This window comes from Otolemur garnettii, unplaced genomic scaffold, assembly GCF_000181295.1.
Source record: "Otolemur garnettii isolate 467f Iridium unplaced genomic scaffold, OtoGar3 scaffold00115, whole genome shotgun sequence".
NCBI lineage: Eukaryota > Metazoa > Chordata > Mammalia > Primates > Galagidae > Otolemur > Otolemur garnettii.
The window spans coordinates 3,523,165-3,533,381 of record NW_003852510.1 but is presented as its reverse complement, the minus strand read 5'-3'; the positions used below and the strand labels follow the sequence as shown (position 1 = coordinate 3,533,381).

The 10,217-nt window shown below is 33.6% G+C and overlaps 1 protein-coding gene across 4 annotated transcripts in view; it reads left to right on the top strand.

The window, feature by feature from the left end:
* GPHN (gephyrin) overlaps positions 1-10,217 on the top strand; it is a 642,655-nt gene that overhangs the window by 442,462 nt on the left and 189,976 nt on the right. For 2 of the 4 annotated variants that reach the window (XM_023517595.1, XM_023517592.1), the window contains exon 10: positions 7,402-7,473. The exons of the other annotated variants lie outside the window; for them this stretch is intronic. In XM_023517595.1, coding sequence (XP_023373363.1) covers positions 7,402-7,473 — 72 coding nt within the window. The remainder of the gene's footprint in view (positions 1-7,401; positions 7,474-10,217) is intronic. 4 annotated transcript variants of the gene reach the window in all.

Genomic DNA, 10,217 nt, shown 5'->3' with positions numbered 1-10,217 from the left:
AGCTTGAGGCTCCGTCTCAAAAAAAAAAAAAAAAAATAGATTGAGTTAATCTCTGGCCAAGAAATAATTTAGAAATCAAATATTGTATAGAATGCATTACCTTGGAATCAAAGCTATTATAGAATTTAAGTCCCAAAATTATAAATGTATAATAAAATATAAATAGATAATTTCAAATGTTAATAAATTGTGAGAAATTAAAGACTTTAAAAAAGATGATTTCCCAAGGATAAAACTATGTGTACATGTGGGGGGAGGTTGAAGGATCTGTAACTTACTGCCAAGATTCTAACTTTTGATTTCTTATTCCTTCATTACTTGATTCCTTCTCATTTGGTTCCCTGGGTAGAGTGCTGTGGCATCATAGCTCACAGCAACCTCAAACTCTTGGGCTCAAGCATCAGCCTCTTGAGTAACTAGGACTACAAGCACCCACCACAACACCACTATTTTTAGATGGGGGTCTTGCTCTTACTCAAGCTGGTCTCAAACTGCTGAGCTCAGTCAATCTACTATTCCCCTCAGCCTCCTAGAATGCTAGGAATACTAGCATCACAGGCGTGAGCCACCACACCCAGCCCCTCTTTGCAATATTTGATCTTTTCTAACCTTTTATCGGCCTATTTTTATAATCATATTACCTTTCTTCCAGAAGCACATCAGTAATTATTCTTCCTTGACATACTTGTATGATAATCGCTTCTCAGTTCTTTCTTCCCTCTTTTATACATCACATATGAAACAAAATTGTTTTATCAGGAGACACCAACTTTATTTAAAAGGCTGAAAAATATAAATAGTCTAGTGAAGTGAAATATTAACTGGATCCCACAAAGTATTTCTTTATTCCTAGGAGTTTGTTTAAAATTTGACCCTTAAGGAAAACGTTTTTTAAAATCTCTTCTAAATCATAGCTATGAGAAATAAGCTAGAACTATAACAATATTGAATGATATTGGTTGGAAGAAAACTATTTGTTTTTTGTTTTTTGACACAGAATTTTACTCTGTTGCCCTGGGTAGAGTGCTGTGGCATCATCATAGCTCACAGCAATCTCAAACTCCTGGGCTTAAGTGATCCTCTTGCCTCAGTCTCCCAAGTAGCTAGGGCTATAGGCACCCACCATGACACCCAGCTAATTTTTCTGTTTTTAGTAGAGACGGAGTCTCACTCTTGCTCAGGCTGGTCTCAAACTCCTGAGTTCAAGGGACCCACCACCCTCCTTTCCCCCCCTCCCCCCCACCAGAGTGCTAGGATTACAGGTGTGAGCACCACATCCAGCCAAGGAAGAAAACTATTTCTAAGAAAATGTTTTATTTCATGTCATTTATACCCATTTTTTTTTACAAAGTCATGCCATAATCAACTATACTTTTTTTTTAATATTTAAAGCCTTTATTTTCACTTTGTAATTTATATTTATTTATTTTTGCGGTTTTTGGCCGGGGGCTGGGTTTGAACCCGCTACCTCTGGCATATGGGGCTGGCACCCTACTCCTTTGAGCCACAGGTGCCACCCCATCAGCTATACTTTTTAAAGATTTTATTGATGTGTGCAAAAGGCCACTGAACCTCTACACCTTGTTTCCCTCATCAGTAAAACAAAACGTTCAAACTTGTCTAAAATATTTTTACCAAACATTTTGAAACTAAAGAAAAGTGTGAATGTATATACCCAGTGATATAAGAGCCTACCTTAATGTGTTTGCCACAACCCTAAAGTTTCTTCAGAATTCCTTATTTTATCTTAATAATTAATAGAAAGTTGGCTGTCTACTTCAAAAAATGTTTTTTTCATAAAAATGTAACATTTACAATTATTATTGGCAAGAGGATTAGTTTTCTACCTTGTTAACAGTAGAAATGGCTTAATAGTGAGCTCAGTTTTTGAAAATTCAGCTAAATCAAAAGGGAATCAACATCAGATGTTAGTATAGGATCCAACCAATTTCTTTTGTTGCATGTCATTTCTAGAATCCAAATTCTTAGAAAAGGGTGAAAACTCATGGCAGAGTCATTTCACTGCTTTGTAGGTGACATCCTGACAATTAATCCCTGAGGATAGTTAACCCAGTAATTAATCCCTGCCTAAAGAAAAAATCCCAGAATGCTGCAAAAAGTGATAAAGTGCAATATTTTCAGACTATTTTTAATAGATATTTTTTAAATATATTCTAGCTGAGGTACTAAATAGAAGATTGAAGTGATTTTGATCCCATAATATCAGTGAAATACTTGTAAAAAGGTTTCTTCAGGAGAGAGAAATAATTTTGTTTTGCTGCTAAATTTCAGATTTCAATATATATAAGTAAATTAATAATCTCAGCTGAATCATAATCCTTAAAATCCTTTACATTCAGTTCTCAAACTTCAATTATATTACTATGATCCTACTTGTAATGTAAACATTTACAGTTTCACATCCCATAGTTAAAACAAAGAATGTTTTACCTCAGAGAAATGTGTGTATGAAAGTAGCTAATGATGTAGCTGAGGTTCTTGCAACAATCATGAAGAATAAATTAATTTTTTATCCAAGTGCTAATCTCTTATGATTTATTTTACATTCTTATCAAAAAAATTATAATCAGGAATCTGGATTAGCTGTGTATTTTTATCTGTACTACTCTATCATAATTGGTGAATAAGGGAGGACAAATAAATTAGAACATTACATTTTTAAATTTGTTGTTTTCATTTTATTCTCTTTCTTAGATTTTAGTTTATGTAGACATCTTCAATTCTTTCTGACATTTTTCAGCTAGGAATAATGATCTGTTTTAGGAACCACAAAAAAAATCATGTGAAATTTGAATTGCAGTCATTTTTGGCTTTCAAAACTACATTGGTTTTCTAAAGTTTTCCTCTTAAAATAGTTTCAAAGGCAGATTTATATATAAGAAATAGATAGCAAGCATTAATATGCAGTCTGCTCCCAACGTGTCTATTTAAGTTACTCTTACATTTTATTTTTTTATATTTGGAGTTTAGTGGTGACTATCTTTTTTCTTCTTATAATTCTCTCTTTAAGTTTCTATACTTGCACTTGCATTTGGAATTGAATGATATAGGAAAAATGTCTTCTGTGTATAGTAATATAAAATTTCTTCTATAAAATTTCTTCCTTTTGTCTATAAGATAGATAGATAGTCATATTTACATGTACATAAGCAGCAATTTTTTTTCTTATAAGCAGCAGTTTTTTTTCTAGACCATTTATTCCAAGGCCTATTAAAGGACTATGGTGTTAAACTAGAAATCAGGAACTGGGGGTTTGTTCCTAGATTTGTCATTAACTTGCTGTGTAACCTTAAAGAAGATACTTTATGTTGCTGGACTTAATGTAATTTTATTTTAGAAATAAAATACAATGTGGAAAATGTTGTGCACTTGTTGCTGAACATTTTCTGTACATCTTTACAGTTTTGAAAAGTTTGAGGAAACTACAAGTTCTGTCTTTATAATCCAGATATTAAGCCTCCATGTAAGATGGGAAACAGCTTTTGATATAAAGATGTTCATAGCACAAGAGAGTACTCAAGTAGATATTATAACTGACTCTGAATTTATTCTGTATGGGGAAGCCCTGTCTTACAGAGTGTTAAAGATCTAATGAGGATCCATTGTTTCTAAATTTGACAGTTCGATTCTACTAGGAATGAGAATTGATGATTATCTTTTGGTCATAACATTTACTTAATGTTGACAAATTAGTTAAAGCAATTTATATCAAGTAAAGCCAAAAGTCAATGCAATTCTTACATACCAAGATGCTTTTTTCAAAGTGAAAATTCAGTTTTCTCAGTATTATTCCTCAGAAATCTCCATATGCTATCAGAGATGTCCTAAAAGGGATATTCTATATTCTGCTTTAAGAAAATAAAATTCTGTAGCATGATCAGGTTCCTTATTTTTTCCTGAGTACTTTTAACACTGGAAATATTGTCTCACAGTACTTCTTCTATCTTCTTAGACAACAAAGAGCATCACAGCTAACTTGACATATTCTCGTCTGAATCTAGACCATCATTCTGCAAGTACAGAAATCCATAGTGTAAAACCACTTTGTCTGAAGTTTCCTCCTCCCACTCTCCTTTTTGAATGTGGATTGCCTCCCTCTTTAAACAAAGAATGAATTTTATTAGAGTTCTGTTTAATATTAGGATTTTATTAGAGTTCTTATCTAATAAAACACTCGGTGTTGAAAATTTTACTTTGTTCATTTATATAGTGATGTGAAACAAGTTTTTAAAATAGCAGTCTTAATTTTCATTTCCTCTGTCTTACATAAGAGGAAAATTCACCTGAAATGACAGAAAGCTTTGAGGTAGTGAATATATCTAACATTGGTCTGGCATTAAAATTTTCTAGTTGGGCAGCACAATTGTTTAATTGGGAATTTTGGTGACAGCTGAACACCCTCAATGCTTGGGTCAGCAAGCAGAGGAACTTCACTCTGTCACCTATCAAGAATGATGCTTGTCAGGACTGATCCTTCCACTTAGGGAACATTCATGTTTCTAATCATGTCTTTGATGTTTCTGATAGTACAATGGAAGAGACACTAAAACACTGAAAGAAAAAAGTACATAGGTATATTTGTAATTCTTTGTTTTTTGTAAGCCAAATGCAAATGTAACACTACTCCAGATACTGCTTCACCAGAAGTCCCCAAGATAACCAAAAGTAAGTGCTGATTTCCTCATCTCAGGAATAGTGCCTTAACAAAGACTGAATATTAGTGACCAGCCTATTTAAAGAGCATGTCATGCAGACTCTGGTTAGTTAACTCCTTGGCCTCCTAAGAGGCAACTCAAAGAGTCAATTGATGTTTTTGCATGTATTACTTACTAATGTGTAGAAAAATTTTTAAGTTCACTTTTTCTTTATTCTGTCTTTTTTTACCCATCTTCCCTTATTGTAGCAAATTAGACGGCCGGATGAAAGCAAAGGAGTTTCTAGTAGAGTTGGATCCCTCAAAGTAAATATGTTTCTAACATTTTTTTGGCAAGATTTTGTCTATAGCCTACACTTCTTCCTTTTTGGAGGGTGGGGGGAGGAAGGGGGCTTTTTCCATTTTTCACCATCCCATTTTTTTTATTTCAATATTTTTATTGGCTGTTGGGTCATATTATTTTTTTTGTTTGTTTCAGCTACACATAGAGCAACCAGCTGAAGGCAAGCTGCCAAATAACTAGCTTTGAATGGCACCACAAACAAGAGAACGGGCAACTGCCTTATTATAGGTGCCTGTAATTTGGGGTTCTAGAGTAAACCGTTCCACTGATTGATGTCACTGACTGTGTTAAGTTCCTGTTACACAGAGAACTAATATTTATTTTCAGAGTATTACCTCCCCTTTTACCTTTTTTTAAAAAGATATTTAAATGTTAGTGTCATTACCATTTGTAGTTCATTCCAGGAAAAAATTATGAGTTAATACCACATATTCACTTTGTGTACTCTTAAGAATTAGAAAGGAATTTTCTGTCATGCTAGTATAATGGACCCACAGATAGCCAATAGTGTTTAAGCACTCTTAAATCCCCTTTGTTTTTTTTTTTAATTTTAAAATAATTAACATAACAATCAGCAAAAATATATATCTAAAATGTTTGCCCATTTGTGTAAATAATATAAAGTTTAAAGATTTCTGATTAATGGTCTTGTTTGCTAGTCACTAAATATCTATGTGTTCAATGTATCTTGGTACTCAACAATGAGTGGTAAACAAGTTATCCCCCTTATGAAACACAGACATAGTCTTTGATCACTCTTAATGCTGCCACCATAAATGCAAGTTAGAAAATTTGCTTAATTCTCAAAATATGCAGAAGAATCTTCCCAAAAAATTAACTACTTTCTTCTATCCCAATCCTGTTCGTTCTTACAGTAATAGTCACCATTAAATTAATCAAAATGCCAGATAATTCAGTGTATTAGAATGTCCCAAATTTACTAAGTACCTTGAGCCCTAATATTGAGTTATTTCAAATTTAACATACCTCCAATTTATTTCCACTTAACAATTTATGAAATGCTGGCTTGGCACCTATAGCACCAGACACATACCCTGAGACTGGCAGGTTCAAACCTGGCCCAGGCCAGCTAAAAAAACCAATAATGACAACTGAAACAAAAAATAGCTGGGCATTGTGGCAGGCGCCTGTAGTCCCAGCTATTTGGGAGACTGAGGCAAGAGAATTGCTTAAGCCCAGGAGTTTGAGTTTGCTGTGAGCTGTGACGCCACGGCACTCTACTATGAGGGCAACATAGTGAGACTCTGTCTCAAAAAAAAAAAAAACTTACAAAATGCTAATTTCTACACTCTTCTCCTTGCCTCTTCTGCCTTCTTAGTTTTATTTTGTTGTTGTTTATTTATCTGTGTGTGTGCACACATGAGCGCACATGGATGAAGATGTGTTTGTATGTTTGTGACCTTTATTCCAGAAAAGCCATCCTCTGTGTTCTCCTACATTGCTTTATACTGGGTAGCTACGGTATTAAAATGTTTTTTTCACTAAGGATTATCACAGGGGATGGGATTTGTTGATTGTATGCCTATTTCAAAAACTAGTCAACTAAAATTAGTCACTCAGAAAAATGTAAATTTATGTAACCTGATGCTTTATCAGTAACATTCCTCACTGTCTACCTGTGAGGTGTATTTTATCTTTGTCCGTAAGGGAAAATAAATATCCATTATCATTTAGACTATGGATTATGATTCAGATTCAAGTGAGAGGTGCAATACAATAAAACTTTTTGAAAATTACTGATAGTGAAATAAAGACAAAAATGGCATCCATAACTGCAGCATAGTCTGCTGTAAACTGGATCATATATGAGTGTGAGTGTGTGCATTTATCTTTAAGTTCAGCTTTTGGATGTATAGAACTTCAATTAAAGAATATTTATTGTTTTTAAGTGTATATACAATATGATTATGTATATACACATACGTATGTTTAAGAACAAAAGATACATTTTTCAGTTCAATTGATTTATATTAATATGGATGTACTCTTAAATCAAAAAGTGTGTTTGGGAAAGAAAGGCAAATTTCATAATCTTTCAATATCTTTATTCCATATTTCTACCAAATACATATCATCAAAGTGAATCTCTGGGGGACTGTAAGAAGGGCTATAGTGGTTATTATCTTCTCTAATGATCTGGGAAGAAAAATACTATAATGAAACAAAATACAATGTTGGCTTGATGGTCACAGGTTTGTTGAATATACATTCTTACGTTATGCAAAGATCTTTGATGTTTTCAAATGTTTGCCAAAGGCAGTGAGAAATGTTTAATGCTATGATCTTATTTTTAAAAGGAAAAAGGAAAACTGAAAAGAGAACAAGTTGCTTTTTCAATTCATTTTCTGATGTTTACATGTAGCTCCATCGAAAGCTGGAGGAGCTCAGAGATCACCTAGAAGGCAATGTGAAAGGATACTCTCTCAGAGTAAATGTACGATTTCATTCGGTGATTTTTTTAACTAAATTTCTGCTGACTTGGTAATTCCAAAACTGATTGGTTTGTCCTCTCATCTCCATCTTTTTTACTTTGTGTCTTTCTTCCCCCTCTTTTTTTCTTTTCTAGCTGCGGCTTCATGCTCACATTTGTGAATTAAAGATTAACTTGGCAAAGCAGGGGACCCTCAAGCTATGCTGACTAACATTGTAGTTGATTTAATATTTTATCCCCAATACAAAATAAAATCTTTCTTTTCAATATCAGTATTTCTTACACAAGTGTATAATTTTCTAAGGATCTTTTCAACAGAGTTCACTTGAAGCTTTTCCATTGGCTGTGTCTTCTGACCTTTGTTCATGTGTCAGCAGTATAAATTATGAGCTGGATCCAAGGAGTAGAATGTGATGATTCAATTTCAGATTTCACGGAAAATAGAGTGTCATTATAGGTAATCTGGCAAGCAGACGTATTTAATCTGAGTTAATAGACTTCTCTTAACTCAGATTCTTTTAGAATAATTTTATAATGTCATTTTTCTTGTTGTTTAAATATAAGGAAATTAGCAGTCAGCACCTTTACCAGGAACATCTTCATGTAACATCTTACAAGTACTTGAGCTAAAAGCTGACATACCCAAGACAGCTACTGAAAGAGAATAATACCTAGCCACCTAATACTGTACGTACACCATATAGGCAGTACTAACAATAATGTTTGTGTGACAGATAGCTCAGACTTTTAGAATGCTTACTCTTTCTCCTGAATATAACTTTCCAAGAAAAATCTCTAAAATGGTATATGGTATTAATATGGCAGAAGAAGAGCTAAATTACTATACTAAATAATATATGGCTTAACACTTAACACCCCATTCCTAGGACTTCTGTAAAAGTTCTTATGAATCCTAGTTTGTGATTTACTTCTCCCAAAGTTATTGCAATTCATTTTGGTCATATAATAGTTTCACTATAAAAACTAGAATAAAGCTGGGTGTGGTGGCTTACACCTGTAATCCTAGCACTCTGGAAGGCTGAGGTGAGTGGATTGCCTGAGCTCACAGGTTCAAGACCAGCCTTAGCAAGAGTGAGACCCCATCTCTAAAAAATAGCCAGGCGTTGTGGCAGGATCCTATAGTCTCAGCTACTGGGGGGCTGAGGCAAGAGTATTGCTTGAGTCCAAAAGTTTGATGTTGTTGTCAGCTATGATGCCACAGGACTCTACCAAGGTTGACCAAGTGAGACTCTGTCTTAAAAAAAAAAAAGAAAATACTAGAATAAAAATCAGGGAAGTGATAATTCTCTGCTTTTTCAGCTTGTTTTTAATTATATACCATATATATATCTCGATATTAAATTTCTGATTATTAAAGTTCAGGGTAGTTTTTATTAATATCAGTCATTAATTTTCTGTTTAGCTGTCCAGGCAACTAAACAGAGAAGGAAATTAATACGTGTCTGATTTTTCTACTTCTTTTTTCTAGCCAGTCCTTCTTTTCCACATATATTCTTAGAGAATTTGGATGGTCATCCATAATCACATCCCAGAATCTATTCCACTGTCTTTTTCACCAAAAAGGATTAGTGTGGATTTAATGATTAAATCAGACCAAATATACTTAAATATTATTTTAGAAATCCATAAAAAGATTCCAATACATGTATTTTAGTGGTCATTTTATTTCCTAACTAATCAAAGTGATAATTTTTTTACAATCAAACTGAAGATTGAAACTTAAGTTTTATAGTCTTAAGAGGTAGTGTGAGATTAATTCCTATTACCCAAGAGTACCTTGAAATATGCCTTGCGTATGAAAAATTGTTGCTTAAAAGCAAAATAAAATTATTCTCAGAACCATAGTATGTTATGATATAAAGTAGAATATTCTATGATGGAGTTTTTGGAATAATATTAAATTTTATTTCTTATGAAAACATACTCCTTATTTAGCATCGACTCTAATACCACAACAAGATGTATACAATTTTTGATATTTTAGTTAAAAATACATTATCTTTTCTGAACATTGTATAAACCAAAATGGGTTTTTAGTGATTTGATAATAATAAAAATCATCATCTTATACCTAAGCAGGATCTTCCTAATTTAATTACTGCAAAACTACAAATTCTTACATTGATGATTTGTTGAGAATAATGATGGAAGAATGAAACAACATAGAAAAAAAATTAATTTCACATTTAATCAAATGCATAAATGTAATAGAAAGAATATTAAAAGTAATGCACCAGATCAAAGACCAGAGCAGTGTTGAGAATTTAAAAATATAAGATAAGACCAGGCACGGTAGCTCATACCTTAATCCTAGCACTCTGAGAGGCTGAAGTGGGAGAATCCTTTGAGCTCAAGCTAGAGTTCGAGACCAGCCTGCGCAAGAGTGAGACCCCATTTCTACTAAAAGTAGAAAGATCAGCTAAGCATTGTGGTGAGCACCTGTAGTCCTCACTACTCAGGAGGCTGAAGCAGGAGGATCACTTGAACCCAGGAGTTTGAGGTTGTTGTGAGCTAAACTAATGCCATGGCACTCCAGTCTGAGGCAACAGATTGAGACTGTCTTAAAAATATATATATATAAAATGTAAACTTAATTTGTAATCAAGGTGAATTTACAGAGAGGTTAATTAGTTGAAGAGCAGTGAGGCCAAGGAGAGCCTTAACATTTTGCGGCTCGGCTCCTATAGCTCAACCGGCTAAGGCGCCAGCCACGTACACCTAAGGTG